General features: G+C 37.8%; 1 protein-coding gene across 3 annotated transcripts in view; it reads left to right on the top strand.

The window, feature by feature from the left end:
- The window catches only part of CTNNA3 (catenin alpha 3), a 507496-nt gene that overhangs the window by 407378 nt on the left and 80273 nt on the right, over positions 1-19845 (top strand). For all 3 annotated transcript variants that reach the window (XM_037399918.1, XM_037399919.1, XM_037399920.1), the window contains one exon: positions 3877-4028. In XM_037399918.1, the coding sequence (XP_037255815.1) occupies positions 3877-4028 (152 nt within the window). The remainder of the gene's footprint in view (positions 1-3876; positions 4029-19845) is intronic.

Genomic DNA, 19845 nt, shown 5'->3' with positions numbered 1-19845 from the left:
CTGTGCAAGGACTGTGGAGAGAGAGCTTCAGTAGGGAAAAGTCCAGAGGCTCACAGATTCCAAAGTCATAAGCAATCACCCGTACCCGTACTCGTCGAGTCTGCTTATAGAGTAACAGTGACTTTGCATTTATTTAAATTGTCATGGAACAAATGAAAATATCTGTGTGGTTCCCAGGTAGGGAGTTGAGTCACTGTCATGGATGTGTTTAAAAGAGGGATAAATTAGGGCCTTCTCTAAACTTAAAAGCAGCAGTTTACGGGATTGCCATTCATTAATAATATACACTGCTGATAATTAGGTCTCACTCATTATCAATCATTTCTCATATTCAGGACAGTTAACTCTTAACAATCTTAGGTTTGTTGTCTGTAAAGTTGTAATACCAAAAAACTGCTGTCGTATATTCAGCATAGATTATGTATAAATATATGTGTAAACATATGCATATATTATAAATAAATATATATGTATTTATATATAAACATAATTTTCTAGGCAATTAATATATATTTATATATATGCTTAGCTGTGGTACTAGATGCTTGTTGGTTATGCTAGTAGTCTTACAACTTTTCAGGTGCTTACAGTGTTGCAAAATGCTTATAAACTCTTTCTGGTTTCACTATTCTAGTATGTATATGTCTGGGTTTAAGAAAAGGAAATACTAATTATATTTTGCATTTAGTATGCAACTTCTTTTACACACAACAGGCTTCTGCCTTGGCTACTTCATATTGTACTACACTTTCAGTATGCAAAAACCTTAGCATGAAATACCAAATCCCAGAAAGACAATCTATAGTTCTTTATGCTCTAAATAGTCAAGGGGGAATGGGCACAGTGGGTGATTCAGAGATCTTTTCCCTCATATATTTTCCTAGGATTGAGATTGGCAGAGGAACATGAGCTGTTTCATGTGTTAGAAGTAAAAAAACCAAGTTAATCCCTTTCTCTGCATATAGCCTGTAAATTTGTAACCAAAACCTGGTAATTTGAACGCATATCCCTTGTACTTCTGTTTGAAGTAGAAGGGGTGTATCAAACACACACAGTCACAAAGCTCTGGTACTCTTTTCATATATACATATATATATATATATGTGTGTGTATGTCTTGGCAAGTCATCTGATACAGTATTATAATTAAATTTCACCAATTTAACAGTGTATCACAAAAGTATAGGCTTGAAATTAAGTGTCTGTACCATAGTGAAATCAAATTCAGAAACAGCTTGATGTTCATATTAGGATAGTATTATGTGGATTTGTAGCACAATCATAAACGACTGGAATTTCAAAAAGCTGTTCATGTTACTCAGTTCAGTCTTTTTCAGTGAATACAGAATAATATTCCTTTGCAGTAATTATATTCTTATTTAAATGTATTTTTAAACACATCTAATGAAGATGTCTCCATCAGTCATGAAACAGTTTATTCCGTTCTAAATTGCATGCCTTGGGTGGTGTAACTCAAGCTTCTTCCAGAAGAAGCCCTTGCATTCCAGATGTTATGCCCTGGCCAACACAGTGGCCTTAGCTTAGATGGTTTTTATTTGATGTTTGTATTAATTCTTTGTATACCATTTTGAATTGAAATGACATTAAGAATTGACATAATGGTTTGCAGTAAAATTGGGTTACCAGAATATACTGTTCTTACTACCTGAAATTCTTAGATGCCACTCCAGAAGAAATTTGCAAATGCTTATTTTTAAATCACAAAGAGCACAAACTATTCTTTGTTCTCAGACAGCGAAATTAAATAAAGTAGTACTGCATAAATACTGTGCAGTTTAACTAGATTTCTTATTTACTCTAGTATTACCATGCAGTGAAGTGGTAGTTGTAGTTTTAATCTTCTACCACACTTGGTTTAGGCCTCACTTTAGCTGAATTCCTGCAACTCAAATACAACTTAAATCCTCTGAAAGCAAACTGTCTATACCCATCACACTGACTTTCATGATAGGTGATCAGATTATGGGGGATAATAAAATACTTGAGATACACCCCACTTGCCACAACTCTCTGCCTATGCTACCACAAGAGGACTCATCTGAACTTGTTGCTGAAAGATGAAGGACATCCTTAAAGTAAATCTTTAATTTGCATTAATTAATTTGAGATTAGTTCAGTCTAACATGGTATACAATTCCAGGATGAAGCATGGAAAAGCATCCTCAGGAGGGCAGAGTTCAAGCATGTATTCCTTTTACTGTGTGGCTTTCTCAGTGCTAGACAAAACTAGACAAGCACGATAAGACTTAAGCTATGCTGATGAGCATCGAAGAAAATGAAAAGGCATACAGAGAAGAAATTGTGAATTACCTCACATGATGAGTATTTTTTTTTTTCAAAAAGCACTGAATAAATAGGCACTTGTTCTCCCTAATTATTCCGTTTGGTTGCTAATGAAAAATGTGTCTTGTCTTTTTTCCATATAATTTAAGAAATCTGTTCTTCCCACTGACCTTTCAGAAGGCAAGGTAATTCAAGTGATAATCTGAAGACGGAAGAAAGGATTTCAGATATCCCATTTTTCAAATTAAATGGCATCTACTTGTCTCACACTTCTGGAGGCCTCTTTTACAGAAGAAAATGAACCTTCAACCACCACTGAATTAACTGATTTTTTTTTTATTTCTGAGAACTGACACATAAGTAACTGTTCTGCACTCTAGAAACAGCTGAGCTCAAATGCAGTGAAGTTAATGGTAATTTAGCAGTGAATTTAAATGTTTCCAAGGGTTATGTTTGTTTCTCCAAGTAAAGCTAGGTATTAAAGCATTATTGTAGCATCTTTCCTAATATTTCAATTATATGTTACCAGGTTTTCTAATTCAGAAGTGCTGTTGACTTCAGCTGAAGTTTTGTGTAAAAAATTATTATATACTTCAAAATTTTGCCTGAAATGATTCGTACTTAAGTTATAGGTAGTGGTGCTTTCCTGTGGTGAGAATTCATGAATTACACAGTGAGCAGTTGTGGAGGAAAAGATGGAACACATACTCTACTTGTATTTGAAACCAACACATTGCATGAGAAAAGCTTCTTTTCCACAAGGTGTATGTTATTCATATTGAATATTACAGAAGTTTAGTTCTATCCCTTTACCTGTTTTCTGTCTTCAGTCTACAAGTGATAGGAAATGAGTTGTTGCAAATTAGTTTAGTCTGTACTTTTTGAGGTCCTTCTGTGTGTGGTGGATTCGTGGGTTGGGTTTCCTTCGCTTCGAATTGATGTGAAGGATCAAGGGAGATATGGTGGTACCAGGTCATGACGCAAAATAAGGCCATGGAGTACCAGAAGAAAATTCCCAGGACATTCTGGGTGAAGCACACAGGATAATATCAAACTGACTCAAAATTTACAATTTATTTAATTCAATCATACAAGGTAAACTGTCTCAGTAATTCCAGGTTACAGTTGTGGGACTTTTTAATTTAAAGAATAAGCATCAATCTTTTGGTAGTTTTGTCTCCGTTCAGACTGAAAGCAGATTCTGACACAGTAGGACTTTGTGGAATACTAGTTCCAGCTTTGAGCTACATTATTCATCCTGATTCTTTGGCTAAAATTACTATTGGAATCACTGGCAAGGGTTTACAGCTGCTTCCCCAACTCCCATTTTAAAACTTTCTTTTTCGTTGTTGCACTTTATAACCATCCTCAGCCTACATGCCCAGCAAGTGTATTTTTATCACCATGATAAAAATTACAAATGTGTTCCCAATTAAAACTAACCATGTTATTACTATAATACTTTTAAAAATAAAGTTTTAGTCAATGTGAGGCAATTTGCTAGAAAGAACAATTACCTGGTTTATACTTTTTATGCTCACTGAATTTTGTTCGTGTTTTGTTTTTCACATAGTGATTCCAGAGTTTATTAGTCAAGTAAATATTGCATTGGAGAGTTTAAGCAAGAGCACAGTGCATTCATTTGATGATAACCAGTTTGTGGACATCTCTAAGAAGGTGTATGATACAATTCATAACATCAGATGCTCAGTCATGATGATTCGGGTAAGTTATTTGTTTGTTCATTTATTACTCATGTCTAAGATAGTTCAGGACATCAGGGTGTTTTCAGGAAAATGTAGAACTCTGCATGTGAACAATGCCCCATAGGTCATACTCAGGTTGAACTGATCTGGGAAATTTGGATTACAGTGAAACACCAGTGATTATAACTTGGAAGGCTAGAATTGTGTTGAGTACCAGATCAGAGTGTTACATAAAACATGTTTTGTTCTTCAAAAATGTTTATTTATATTTGGTTGATAAAGATCTTAATTTATTTCATGCATTACAAACTTGCGGCTACAAACCCAAATCTGCTTACAGCTCTTCAACCTTAACTTTATTTGGTGGACTGTAGAGTATATTCAGGTGATTCTGATAATCTCTTGTTGAAGTTTTGTCAGCTTCATAGCGGAAGACTGAACAGCCTGATTTCTATAAATCTTATACAGTCACAATCAATGTACTTATCCTAGTGTTCTTCCTGAAGTTCAAGAAATGTTTCAAAACAGCTTATTTTTAAAATTTGAAACAGAATTTTGTCAGATGCAGAATTTTCACAAAACACCTTCAGTCAGCAAATCCCATTTCACATGTTATAGCAACTGAGCTACAGTATCCCTATGTTCAGCAATTTTGTTTTTTAAATAAAATTAAACATGAATAAGAAATGGAGATACACTTTTCAAATGTAAATTTGTCTTCTGCATTTTCATTTTCAGTTGAGAAAAAAGTAAGAAACAGATTCCTCTTCTCTTTCAAATATAAAAACCTATTGAAGGCTAGCATGACCAGCAGGTCAAAGGAGGTGATTCTGCCCCTCTGCTCTGCTCTGGTGAGACCCCACCAGGAGTCCTGCATCCAACTCAGGAACCTTCAACACAGGAAAGGTCCTGTTGGAGCAGTCCACAGGAGGGCCACAAAAATGATCACAGGGCTGGACCACTTGTCTTACGGAGACAGGCTGAAAGGGTTGGGGTTCAGCTTGGAGAAGGCTCTGGGGAGACCTTATTACAACCTTTCAATATTTAAAGGAGGGCTTTTAAGAAAAATAGGGACAGACTTTTTAGCAGAGCCTGTTTGGACAGAACAAGGGGTGCGATGGTTTTAAACTAAAAGAGGACAGATTCAGAGTAGGTATAAGTAGGAAATGTTTTACAGTGAGGGTGGTGAAACACTGGAACAGGTTGTCCAGGGACGTAGTAGATGCCCCATACCTGGAAATGTTTGAGGTCAGGTTGGACAGGGCTCTGAGCAATCTGATCTAATTGAAGATGTCTCTACTTATTGCAGGAGGGTTGGAGTAGATGACCTTTAAAGGTCCCTTCCAACGCAAACAATATTATGGTTCTGTCATTCTAATATGGAACAATATTAGTGAGTTAACATATTGCAGTGTGTAATGTAAGTCAAACAGTTTCAGCAGAAATTCAAATGTGCAAAATCTTTAAAATAAGCCTCATTTAATGCCTGCATTGTTCATCCTGCTTGCCCTTAGTGACTCAGGGACTCTTGGTTTTTTTTAAGATTACACAGTTGTTCCTATCTGTTCCTCAGTGAGATCTGAGTCTTCTGTACATCCAGTCTTCTTGGGCTTGAACTCCGGATGATCATGACTGACTATCGCTTTATGGAGTTTTTAATCTTTGGGAAATACACTGAGGAGTGTAAAAAGGCTTCAGTCAGTTTCTATGAGGACACAGACACTACTCTGCAGGAAGCTCTGAGTGTACTTTGTTACAGTCCTCTGTGGTGTGTGTATGTGTGTGGACAGGCACTCAAAAAAGAAAAGGGTATCTCCCCTATACTTCTTTTTGAAGCATGAGGGGGAAGTACCTTAATCTCAAGAGACTGTACATATGTATAATGCATAGTAAGCATACAGTGTATGTGTACTATGTAAGTGCATAGTGCATCTAAAATTACGAGTCACTGCACAAGACCTAAATGGGAAGTATTAAGATGAGGATTTCTATTGGTGCCATCTTCTGCTTTTGCTCTTTAACAAGGCAAGAAAAAAAAGTACCAGAAATTACCTTGTTGGTTGTACCTGAAGCTGTGAGTAGCAATGAGCAGATACTCCTCCTTCTCCTCTGAACTGAAGAAGTTATGTCCAATGGGACAAGAGCCTGCCTCCACCTGTACTGAAACTCCCATTATCTTAAACAATGTATGTGTTTGCCTTAGAGATCAGTGTTGCTTGTATTCAACTATGATTGAATGTATTCAACAGCCCAGCAATTACAGAGTCCTGACAAAAGCTCAGGTTAAAAAAAAATAATTCATTAAAAAGGACATGTGCAGCTTTCTACTTAATGAACACTACTATTCAGACACTGTCATGAGAGAGTTTTTTTGAGATTTGGTGAAATGAGTCAGCTACTCCATCATCCTTTAAGAGGTACTGACTTCCAGCACAGAGAGTGTGCTGAGGAAAACCTGGCATTCATTTTTTGAGTAAGGTTGTATTTGCAGTCCTAATTAGATACATTCCAGACAATAGCAGTTTCATTTTAGTCTGCCTGTAAGAAGCTTTAGTAAATCTGATGGTTATTCGGATCTATGCTGTTAACCACAGCAGCCAAGGTGAGGAAATAAAAGTGTTCTGTGGCCAACTTACAGGGGCTTACTGATACAGTGCCAAAGAGCAACATGTTGCTGATTACAGACAGTTGCAAGACTGAATCAGGGAGAGAAATTGTTGATCAAAATGTAGTTGGGAAGTGTAAATGAACAAAGATGCTGATTCACAGGGGACAATTCTTCAACATCAAAGTAAAGCAGGAACACTCCAGATCAGTTCTTCAGGAAGCATTTCAAGTATTTAATTACACAGAGAATGTTTTTAAAAATAGAGTTCCTAACTGTAAAATGCTGCCAAATAACTATTGTTAATGCAAATGATCAGATATACTTTTCAATGTTCAAGCTTAACCACAGATAAATAAAACATTTATTCCAGTCCTACAGGTATACTGTGAGTAACACTTGAAAGCAGCTAAATAGCGGAGGGTGTGCTGCACTGGTGAGCTGCAATAGACATGCATCTGGAGCTGCAGGATGCTTCTCTTAAGATGCTTTTCATTGTTTCACTCACAAGGATTAATTCATCCAGTGATAGCTGTTGATCTGAAATTAGCAGACATTTGATCCAGGGAGTATAGCTGCTTGTGCTTATAAGCATCTACATTCCTCAGTCCTTTTTTGACTCTTGAAGCATCTGATTTTTGTTAAATTGTAGAGGCTTTGGGAGCTTGATTTTGCACAGAAACATTTGGGCATTATCTGGGGAGTGTTTTAATTAGAAGATTGCTGCTATGGAAATAGATTAGAGCAGAGACTAGACTTAAACACAAGAATTCTGCCATGTGGCATATATGGAAAAGTCAAAGGAAACAGGATGATGGTTTTTGAGACAATACATATTGAATGTTGCATAATGTTAAGGCTGATGCCAGAACTTCTTTTTTAAGAAAAGGAGCTTCTATATGAAAGTATAATTTGTTGAAGAATATGAGACAGCTGGATTGAAATAACAGCTAATAATATCCCATTAGGATATTAAACGCAGTGGAAAGTGGTAATGGCTTCAAATGAGTAATAACTGCTGATATCTGAAGCAGTAATAAAGTCATCCTAACAGAAATACAAGAACAGTGGAAGAGAATTCACGAAGTCGAAGTTTCATAGAATTCTTTGTTTTTATTGGAGGATAAACAAGTGAACTGCTACCAGTTTTCCAGAGAGGAAGAAGAGGGAAAAATGTTCATATAGACTTTATTTAAAATGCTTTTACTACTTTCATGTTCATGAAAGCAGTGAATGAGGAACCCGTGTTCCCTAATTTTATGAGAGGTGGAAAATGTATATTGAGATTGTAGTTCTTACCTGATACAATGCATCATTGTGATTCATTACTTAAAAATCCTTTCTGCTGAATTTGTGTTCTGTGTGCTGTTTCTTTCAGAATTCTGGCATGGAGACTTTAGGTTCCCTCAGAGTTTATGGTGTTTGGCTTTTTGAGTGGTTTTTTTTGGTTGGTTTTTTTTTTTGCACATTGCTCCCTTATTACCCTTGAGCAGCCATTCTCTGCACCATGTTGTACATGATCTCCACCCCGGTCTTCCCTGGTATTCATTTTGGTTTTCTGTAATACCTATATAGTTTTATTTCAGCTAGATCCTCCCTACATCCCTGTTAGATTCCTTACCTTCCTGTTTCTTTAGCTAATAGTCATTTATTGTGGGTTTTAATTTCCTTTGCAAAATCAAACTTGGTTTAGCTACACATTCAGATGTCTACCGCATGAGTCTTTTAAAAATTTTTTGGCTACCTCAGAATACCCTTGGGATGGGTTCCCTTTTTCTCTTGTTGTGTTGGTTGCAAATTCTGGTTAGTTTTTCATTCTGTTTTGAAGAAATGTAGGAGTTTGTCCATAACAGAGCTTGTGAGCTCTTCAATACACATGATTTCTCTCAGGAACAGACTTCACAGCGGACTTTGATCTCTTGCATCCAGCAAAGTTACAGGAATTTTCAGAACATGGACTTCTTGGAAAGAAAGATAGCAATTGGTAAAAACTTTCCTGTCATCCTGTTTCTCTTTCAGCCAGTTAACAAATGTCTGGTTTAAATTCTGCCTTTGCTTTTACTAATGTCAGAATTATCCTACACATGCAGGGGTTTCTACATGTTTCTACTTCTATAGTAGGAATGAGTTAGAACTTGTCAGATGCAGGTAATAGCACACATGAATTGAACCTCTGTTTTAAATCTAGAGAAAGCAAAGCAGGGAAGCATTTGAGAAAAAAAAACAAAAACATTTACTGCAGTCTTATGATGGGTTATTTTTTTTTTCAGAAGAGCCCTAAAACTTCGTGTGTGGGGAGGAAGAAAGACAAAGAACTATTTATATAGTCTTGGTAAACTTCATTGTTTCTTGTTGGTCTGAAATTGACTGATGCTGGCTTATTACAAATACATATTGGGAAGTTTGTTAAATACTTTTTTCTTCATTTTTAAATCCCATGCCAATTGCACAAGAGGAAGAGCTTCTGCAGCGGTAATTAGCAAGCCAGTTGGGCCTGCACTTCTCATCACTTTCTTGGCATTTCTGACCTAAGTAGGTCAGAGCTGACCTTTCCTTCCCTCAGTTCCTTGTCAACTTCAGTTCTGTCATCCAAAGGTTGATACATCTAGATGCAGTGTGCCTGAAAAAGGATATATCTGATGTTCTTTAAAAAAGAGCCTAGAAGTGTCTGTTTTGTTAAGGATACCTGGAGACCTTTTCCAGGTTTTTATCCTGAGTCACATGAAAGGTGTTACTGGGGAATGTTATGGTTTTGCTGCTGACACCAAATAAGAAGTGAGTTAAAACTGTTTGGTGCCGTGATCAAATATGCATACTGGCAAGTAAAAGCTTCTGGCAGCTATTTGTCCCTGCCATACTGGCTTTTTAACATCTTGAGTCAGGATCACCAACCTTGAGGTACTATTATGGAGAAAACTGAACTCAGAGCACTATCCCACATAGATTACATTTCATACCTTGATTCATCTACATATATATTTTCCAAAAAGTCTTATGTTTTTTACACTACAGTGTACCTGGGAAGCGATCTCATACTGTAGAAATATGTATTTGTTTATATTTAAATCTGTATTAGCATCGTAAACTCAGGCATTATTATTATTACTTTGCCTTGCTGATGTCTTAACAAAATGCTCTGTACTGCAACAGTTTTGCAACACAGTCTGCACACATTTCAATGTAATATCCTGACTTTTTTTTTAATGCTAATCTCCATTTAGTACCAGGTCAGTTTGTGTTCCCAAATAAATAAAGCTGATTTCTGTTTTCTGGCAAACAACTACACATACCATTTTGCTTGTATTTCATATTTATGTACCATATAAAAAACTCTCAAAGGTCTGATTTTCTGCCAGTTTCATTAGTTTAAGGCCTTCAGTATCTTTGACAAATCAGACAAACAGTGTGGTTCTCTGTGTAATAGTGTTGCTGGTTTTGTTGCTTTAAAGAGCAAAAAGGTGCTCAGCAGTGTAACTGTAATTAAAACCCACCCTCTCATTTTCCTTGAAAGCTGCATCCTGTTTTTTCTGAATATGTGCGCAGGTTGCTACCCTAAGAAGGATCTTTAGAGTTTGGAGTTGCCACAATTGCTGTAACAAGTATGTGTTCTTAAGAGTTGCAGTGTTTCCACAAAAGAAGATTAATTTATTGATTTTAAAAACAGATGATGTGTTCACATCTCAGGTAAAGGGAGGGAGACCAAAGAGGAATAAGCAGATGCTCACCTTTTTAATCTTCAACAGTGGAGTGGAAGCCAAAGAACAGATACATTGTTATTTACCCAAGGAAGCATGGCCCTTGTCCTCCCACATATTCAGGTCCTCTTTGCTTAAACCATTGTATTAGAGAATTAGAATGAGCAAGGTAGATGGGGAATGATAGATATTTGGGGGGTTTTATTTAAGATAAGGGAAAATGCCTGAGTTCTGTGCTTCTACATTCCTATACTTGCAGACTGACAAGTTTTAACTTTTTGGTTCATTGTACATCCTTCTGACTGCTGCCCCTGCTCCTGTGCTCCAGCCATTCACTCAGTTTTTGCAGGGAGATTTCTGATTGTAGACTCTTGAGTTCTTTTTACACATAAAATGAATAGTGGGTAGGAAAAAAGATGCCTCCTTCATCCTAATACGTGCAATTCCAGAACTGTCCTTTTACATCCATGCACTCTATCATTATTATACAGAGAAATCATCCTGTAGTATAAGGGTATCAAAAGCAGATGCCCCCTTCTGAGCAAGAATATGTAGAATTTTCATATTGCTTTATATTTATGTTGGAGGAGTAGATTCCTCTAATTCCATGTATAAGCATATGAGAAAGCACTTGACATTGTGAGGCTACGTCTTGCATGCTTGTCTGATGGTGAAGATTTTCTTTCCCCTCCAAAGCAGCAGCTGACATGTGCCATCCAGGTGTCTAGATATGACTAAATGGAAGTATGTACTTAAGTGCCAGGAACTCACCACTTGGATAGTAGCATGTTCAAGTGTAGTTACTATATGTTAACATTTATTACTTTTTTTCATTATTTGAAATTCTTGTAGTGCTATTCAGTGTTACTCTTTTTGTCAGAAATATTATGGTTAACTGAGCCTTGCTTCTAACCCAAAACTACTGCAGTATCTTTTGAATCAAATCTTACTTTGCACTGTCACACATTCTACTTGTCTCACACTCTTGATGGAGAGAGGAAGGAGAAGAGAAACATCTATAGAGGATCATGGAAGGAAGTGACCTCAGGAGATCATCTGGCCCACCTCCTGTTGAAAGCAGAGTATTATCTAGGGCCCTGTCAAGCCAAGGCTGACTTTACTGTCTGATTTTTTCTTTTACTTATTAGTGGTAATGGAGAACTGATGGGGCAAACAAAGCAATAGTGTGCACTGAATCTTACTTAGAAAAGCAAGCTGCTTGCTATATTGCATGCATCTACTAGACTATAATAGTTGCCATTGTTTCCTGTTTTTATGCCTGCTTCTTTATATTCAGTACATGACTGTATGAACCATCTTCTCTTTTTTTATACTTTTTCCAGTTAAAAATCTGCTTTAGATTTCCAGTTGGTAAAGTGTCAGCTAATGTGAAATTGTGTTGGTTTTGAAAAAAGGAAGGGAGGGGAAAAAGGCTTTGCAGGTATATATAGGTAAAAACAGTGAGTGATTTTAGAAAAGCTGATACTGGGACCAGTGGTGAAAGTGTCAGCTGCATACTATCGGTTACAAAATACATATGCAATTATCCATCCTGGCGAATCTGCATTGTCTTCTGCCCAAGCTTTACAGCCATAGGCATCATACAAGGCTGTGAGTTAAGAACTTTGCAGTAGCAAATTGCTACATGGCTCACCATCAAACTCACTTAGTGCTGGGGTTACTGGTTCAGTCAGGGAAGCCAGTATGCTTTGTACAGAAATGGATGATGTGAAAAATTTTGACTTACATAGTACTTTAAATTTCAGTTCTTCCCATTTTGGAGATTAAATTAGACTGCAACTGTGTCACATATGTTTATGTTTTTAATTGTTCACAAAGTTATCCCTCCCTTTCAGGAAAACAACTTTCCAGAATGATTTGGTAGCTCTAGTTTAGCGACTTACTGGAAAATTAAGCACAAGGCAGTATTTTTGCTGGAACATTAAAATCTTCACTGAGGGGTTTTTTTCCATACAGCAAGGAAAAGTGATGTGTATTCCTTCTTGCCATTTGGTGCTTACTGTCTAATACAAATTACATTCCCAGAGAAGTGGAATGAATATTATTTATTAAAAGGGGAAGACAATTTCTGTAGCTAAGTCTGGAAGGCACAGAAAAAGTGTTAGAAATCACAGATACTCTATTAAAATATGCATCCTGCCACATGGTTCACTGGAGTATGAGAAATGCAAGCCTGGAAATGGAGATTGCAGTCTCTCGGTAGTGTTAATAGCTCAGGCTATGGTTCTGATTCTGAAATCGCCCCTGTCAATGCTAATGCCAGTTCTGGCTCAGAGACCTTCATTGCTCAGTGTAAATCTGGCCGCAGATCCCTTTTACTGATCATAATCATCTGTACAGTCCATGGCCTAGTTGAAATTTCTCAATTGCCGTGATTTTCACTGTGGAATTATTTAACTGCTAGGATGGACTCTTTAGCACGATGCAGAAAAGCAGTGAGGTACATTACAAATATATTCAATATGTAATCAGACTTCAAAAACATAATAATCTGTGTGCTAGATTGTGATCTCAGTTTTGTTGTCACAAGAATGGAGTAGCAGTGCTGTGGTCTGTGTCATTCTGTGCTTTGACGTTGGTGTAACAGTGGAAGATCTGGTCATGCATGTCCTTGCTGATGAAGCAGTGTGACAGTGCAAAAGGTATAGGAGGAGTTATTTGTTTACTTAACCTTAAATAGTTCTTTGGTTTATGTTTTATAATTCCTTAGTATTCCATAGCTATATTTGAGTTCAGGTTTTGCTGTTAATGATGTCTTCCTGGTTTTTTGGTTTTTGTTTTGTTTTGAACATGGTTGGGAACTTGAATCATGCTAGATTATTTTCTTGAAAGTTTGCTTGTAGAGTTGGAATGCAGAGTTGATGAAGGCAGGTGGACATACCAAGCAAGCAGACATAGTAATAACATGGAACCTGACTCAGAAAAAACAGAAAGCTTGAAAGAAGATTCTTTAGAGAATTTTAAAAAAATCCTCCACTGAGCATGATAAATGGAAGATGGTATTTTTAAGTACTGCTTACCTGAAAAGATTCTCTGGAGGCTGACAAACCAGATACTACCTAATTACTTGAGAACCTCTGGGATTTGCTGTTCACTATAGCAAGTAGTTTACTTATTAGGAAATAGAGCAGTAACATTAACATAAAATTAGTTTGTTACTCCAAGTGCCTTGTTATCCTGGTCTCCATGAAGTAGGCTGCATAAAATGGTTATAGAAAATACAAGAAAATCCAATTATTCAGCAAGTTGGACAGAAATCTTTGTGAAAATAGAAACCTTCCTTTTTCCTAGGCACAGTCCAGCATGAAATAGTGCATGAGAAATGATCACATGTGCCAATTTGATTAGCCTTTAAAAATCCTGAAATTTGTTACAGTGGTAAATTCATTACAAAAATAGTAATAACTTTTATGTTACGATACAGCAAAGCAGATCCATATGAAGTACTGAAAATAAAGAACTGCCAGTAGACCGGGAGTCCTCAAACTACAGCCCACGGGCCGGATACAGCCCCCCAGGGTCCTCAGTCTGGCCCCCGGTATTTACAGAACCCCCCGCCGGGGGCTGGGGGGGAAAAACAAGCAGCCGCAGATGGCTGCCTGCCACTGCATCCGCGTGCCGGCCCCCTGGTTAAAAAGTTTGAGGACCCCTGGTCTAGAGTGAGGCAGTGACACCTTGGGGATGCACACAAGTGCAGTTACGTGTCCCTGAGAATGGCTTTGTCAGCATATGATTGCCTTTGTTAGCCCCTTTGCACCCAGAGCAACTGCATGGGATCATGTCCAGCACAGGTAGGGGAATATCATCATTCTTCCAGGGGCACTGAAATCCACTGGCTGACTGTACGTAGTATTGCTGTGAGGGCCACATGCTTGACCGCAGTAATGGGCATCAGAGCAAGCTGAATCACTGACATCCATCATGCTTCCACCTATATGTATTGTATTAATCATACCAACGCCTGCCTTTTACTTTCTCCATAATCAGTAATTTGCTCATTGAGGAAATCAGATAAGCAGATGTCAGACAACTCTACATTCTTTGTGTTGTGATGTGTTATCAGAATGGGAATCGGTCCCTTTTGCCTTAGTGAGAAACCAGTCTGTCATCCCACCTGAACATGGCGTGGCATGCCATGCTATGTCTGTGAGTTTTGCTGACCCCTCAGGACTGTTCTGTCAAATACACTCTGAAAATCTTTGTGGGTTTGTGAAAGTTGGATTCCAAATGTGTAAAAAAACAAGTATGAGACATAAAGAACAGAGCCGAATGTTTACTGTTTCAGTGAGGAAGAGCTAACCACAGCAAGCAAAAGTAAATGCCTTGTAGCACAGTTACATGCTTGAAGTGATGATGAAGTCAGATCTCACCAGTGCCCTGAACCTGTATAAGAACAAATCTCAGTCTGACTGGTCAGTGGCCAACAAATAAAACAAACTTGTCAGCTTCATAAGTGAAGCCAAAAATAGAACTTACCCAGATTTTAAGTAGAGCAGCACCAGAACAAATTTTTGCTTCATTTGCCAGTGTTGGTGTTTGCAGACTAATCACTTTTTTTCCGAAATGGAGCCAGTCCGCAGCAGAGGTGAAACCTAAATTTGTGTCTGCCTGAACTTAGTCTTCCCTTTCCCCTTGGCTGTTCCATTTCATTAATACAGCCTTAAGCCTTGCATCTTACAGCTTACCATCCCAGGCTTCACTGCTTGTTTGCTCCTGCCGTTTATAGGAAACTCACAGATCAGAAAGCAGGTAACTCACCCTAGTTGCCTTTTAACTGCAGAAAAGATTTGCATGAAGGGAGTTGTTTTTTCCTGAATGAAAAGATCATCCTATCTGATAGTGTTGCTGCTGTATTGTTGATTTTGTCTGGAGGGTTGGGGTTTTTTGGTGTATGAAATTGTACCATGCATGTGAAGAATGTACTAGCTTTACAATTCACAGGAGTGTTTTCTCCCTATAAAATTATTGCATGTTTCTTAGCTGTTACAGTTAAATCCACATGAAATTTTAGGTTGTGTTTAGTTCATCAATAAAAAGCTTAATTTTCTCCTGATATTTTCTATTCCATAAAATGCTGTAGCAAGTATTACCTGCAGCATGGATATTTAGAGATGGAATGATTCGTCCTTACACAGTCTGTAGGACTGCCAGATAGCTCAGAGGTTTGGCAGGGAGTTTTTACCTGGTATAATTGGATTTTAGGCTGTGATACGTTTCTGCTCCTTTTTTGTTTATTCGTGGGTATGTTGGTGAGCTCAGAGATTTATCTGCTGCCTAGGGAAAAAAAAAAAAAAGAAAAGATGAGAGCATTACTAATTGCCAAAAAATACCATGCTCCACAAAGTAAAAATGAAAGAACAATTGAAATTCATATCAGGGACCATTCAACAACTAACATGAGTAGCTTGCAGTGAAGACATAGGATAGTATTCTTTAAAAATCCTGATGCTGCGACACAGATGTAACTATGCATTGTCCCACCTCACGTAGTATTCTTTATTTGTATTCTCTTCATTTTTTTCCTGTCCTCCTTTTTTTTTTTTTTCATTCCTTTTCTCTTTTCTCTCTCGTTCCTTACAGTTTGTCTCATGTTTCTATGCAGATTTACTTCTCACGCCTGATATCAAAGTAGTATAAGAATCTGTTCTAAAGCATGAAAACTGAATTCCCACAGGGTGCTAGTCTCTTTAGAAAAAAATGTAACTAGTGCATGAATTCTGATTTTTTTTTTGGATACTAAAATAAATATTATAATCAAGTATGAAATTTAAAGATGGTAAACTGTGTATAGAAGTTGTGTAATACAGTAATACAGTCCAAAACATCTTGTTAGAAGCAGAGGCATACATGCTAAAAGCTGCCTTGGCATATGGATGTGGATTAGAAGATGGATGTTTAAATACAAAGTTGAAGGCCCATAGACCCATGTTCGCATGCCCTGAAGTCTACCTCAGTCTATGTACTTAGTAGTTTACACAGACAGGGGAAGTCATCTGAGCTAGGCAAAAAACAGGTGGCACCATGAATTTAGTCCACTTCAGTCTCATTTCCAGAGTTGAAATCGCCACTCTGCCATGCCTTCCCATGCAAGATAAAGGAAGTGCTGGACAGACCAGAACAGGATCCACTGGCTAGGAATACAATTTAAAACAGCTGGCATTTTGTGAAAATACTGTCATCTTCATGATTAGTAGTTTCCATTCTCTTCTGGGCCAAGTGACCTTGCTAAAGGCTTCAGAGGTTAAAAGCAGGTCCCCCTGCACTTGACACTGGTGAGGCCACACCTCAAATCCTGTATTCTATTTTGGGCTCCTCACTTCAGGAGGGATGTAGGGGTGCTGGAACATACCCAGAGAAGGGCAACGATGCTGGTGAAGGGTCTGGAGCACCAAGTCTTATAAGGAGCAACTGAGGGAACTGGGGTTGTTTAGCCTGGAGAAGAGGAGGCTCAGGGGGGACCTTATTGCTCTCTACAACTACCTGAGAGGAGGTTTTAGGCAGGTGGGGATTGGTCTCTTTCTCTTCTCCCAGATAACTAGCAACAGGACAAGATTAAATGGCCTCCAGTTGTGCCAGGGGAGGTTTAGATTGGATATTAGGAAAAATTTCTTCACTGAAAGGGTGGTCAAGCATTGGAACAGGCTGCCCAGGGAGATGGTGGAATCACCATCCCTGGAAGTGTTTAAAAACCACATAGATGTGGTGCTTAGTGACATGGTTTAGTAGTGGTGGACTTGGCAGTGCTGGGTTTAGACTGGATACTGGGAAGCGTTTCTTTACCAAGAGGGTGGCCAAACACTGGAACAGGCTTCCTAGAGAGGTGGTTGATGCCCCAAACCTGTCAGTCTTTAAGAGACATTTGGACAATGCCCCTAATGACATGTTTCAACTTTTGGTCACCCCTGAAGTGATCAGGCAGTTGGACTAGTTGGCCGTTGTAGGTCCCTTCCAGCTGAAAATATTCTGTTCTGGTTTATTCTGCTACTTGTTCCAGAAAGTCTAAGCAAAATATATTGTTTTCCAAGGAAGCTATTAGGTGGTATTTTTTTCTGTACTATTACATAGAATGTTAACTAATTGCTTGGGAAAAAAAATATGTATTTTACTGGAAATACCGTGAAAGGAAATTGGAATTTCAAGGGAATTTAATGTATTTTTAAGCTCTAGTGGAGCACATCACTGAATAGTGGGCCATTGTGAACTGATACATGTAGATGTTATGGGCTACATGGTCTGCTTATAGAAATTTAGCAGCAATGTTAAAATCAGTAAACTCTGGCAGTTGCTCTGCTTGCAGGTCTGATTCCTATTACTTTGTAGGACAGAAAATTAAGACTTTGTCGATAAAACATTAAAAAAGAGGAACTAGATAAAGGACATTCCACCACTATGAGCAGCAGACCTTATTTACCCATCTCACTCCGCCTGTATCTGGTATTCATGTGGTCCCATGGTATGACACAGTTCATTGACCATTCATGACTAGTTATTTCCTGTCTTCTAACTCTTTTGAAGTCCTCTTCTACCTTTTTCACTCCATTTGGAATTGGATTTCTTCCTTGTGAAAGTTAGCTTCCTCTCCTTTTTAAATCTTAAAGTCTCTCAGACTCATGTGGGTGTTCACACCTGATTTCATTCCCTTCTCTGTTTCATATGTTGCTCTATCTATATTAAAATACTACAGTAAAAAACTGTAAATGTTTTAGAAACAAGCACTTAAAAGTTAGTAGATGGTGCTGTTCAAGTTTTCTGCAAACTTAATGCACTACATCTGAATAATGTGTCATTATATCATCCCTAGTGTATGTTTAGCAAGTAGGGGTGTTTTTTCATGGTATCCTAGTAATAATAGTAAATCTTGTTGCACTGCATTAAATAAGTACACCTTAATATCCATACTGCCTGCATGTATATGCATACTAATATGTTAGTATTTCCATAATAGAAAACAAAAGTTTAAACCAAGTTGATGAGTAGATTATTGGTTTTTATTCAACTGTGCGAGTTTGTTTTTACATTACATTAGGTATTGCAAGTCCCATTCTAAACTTTCAAGCAGTAGTAACTCCTACAACAAATTAACAGTAGTGCACTGCATAACTGAAGATAACTTCAATGGCTGTTGTTTTTTTCTATTTCTCAGAATTTACGCTATCAAGGTGTCATTCCTATATATATCAATTTGTATTTAAATTTATCATTCTCATAAAGACATACTTGTACTCTAACAGCAGGCATTCTGTAGTGTAATCTGTGCATGACATGGTATCTGCTTTCAAAAAAAAAATAAATGGTTGGTAGCAGTGTTTACAAGCTTGAGTCTTGTATAATATTTGCTTCCTTTTCCTTCATGTCCAGTAGTTCAAGCACAGTGGTACTCTTTTCAGTAGTTTCCTTTCAGACCAGGATTAACTTCTAATAATTCCCAATATTAATTTCTCTGACCTGTTCTTAGAAACCTCCACAGCTGGAAAATCCCTGGTGTCTTCAAGCAATCAATTCCACTCTTTCATTACCTTTAGAAAGGGCCTCAGGTTGTACCAGGGGAGGTTTAAATTGGATATTAGGAAAAATTTCTTCACTGAAAGGGTAGTCAAGCATTGGAACAGGTTGCCCAGGGAGGTGGTGGAGTCATCATCCCTGGAGATGTTTAAAAAACACATAGATGCAGTGCTCAGGGACATGGTTTATTGATCTACTTGGCATGCTGGGTTAACAGTTGGACTTGATGATCTTAAAGTTCTTTTCCAACCTAAATGATTCTATGATTTATTCTATGGTTCTTCCTAAAATCCACCCCACATGTCTCCTTCATGGCAGCTTACAGCACTTCTTGTCTGGTCCATCAAGGATGTGAAGAACAGTCCGTTTCCAACTTCTTGTTTCTAGTATATTTAAAGAGCTTCTTTTCACATCATGCTCTTGCTTCTTGTGACCATTTTCTTCTGCTGGTTTACCTCCTTGTGGAGGTGCAATGCCCAACACTACAGTACTCCCAATGGAGGCCTTAACTCTGAGTTGAGTAGAAGGCCTATTTCATACAGCTTGCTGACTGTGATCCTGCAGATACTTAATAACAGTCTGGTTGCCTTTATTTTCAAGAATGTGACATTACTGCTTCCAGTTCAGCCTGTGATCCACTATAGTTCTTAATGCTTTTCTGTAGAGCTCCTGCTTAGCCGCTTTGTTCCCATCTCTTATCTGTACAGTTGATCTTTCCTGCCTAAATTCAGTACTTTGCATTTGTTCCTAATGTGCTATCTTCCTCTCTTTCTCAGTCAGTTTGTCAAGATTATGTTACATTATAATACTGGCTTTACGACTCAGTCTCTATCCAGAATGCAGTACCACCTAGAGATTTAGCGAGGCTGCTCTATTCCATTGTACAAAGTTTTTTTTAATGAAAATACTGGGCTTAGTGCAGATGCCTGTTGAATTCTACTCAATAAATCCTGTCATTTTGACAGAAAAATTTGGTAACTATTTTGGAGTAATTTTTTTTAACCAATTATGTA

The sequence above is a fragment of the Falco rusticolus genome, chromosome 9 (genome assembly GCF_015220075.1).
Source record: "Falco rusticolus isolate bFalRus1 chromosome 9, bFalRus1.pri, whole genome shotgun sequence".
Taxonomy (NCBI): Eukaryota; Metazoa; Chordata; class Aves; order Falconiformes; family Falconidae; genus Falco; species Falco rusticolus.
Note: the sequence above shows the minus strand (reverse complement) of the source record. Positions and strands in the feature narration are given on the sequence as shown.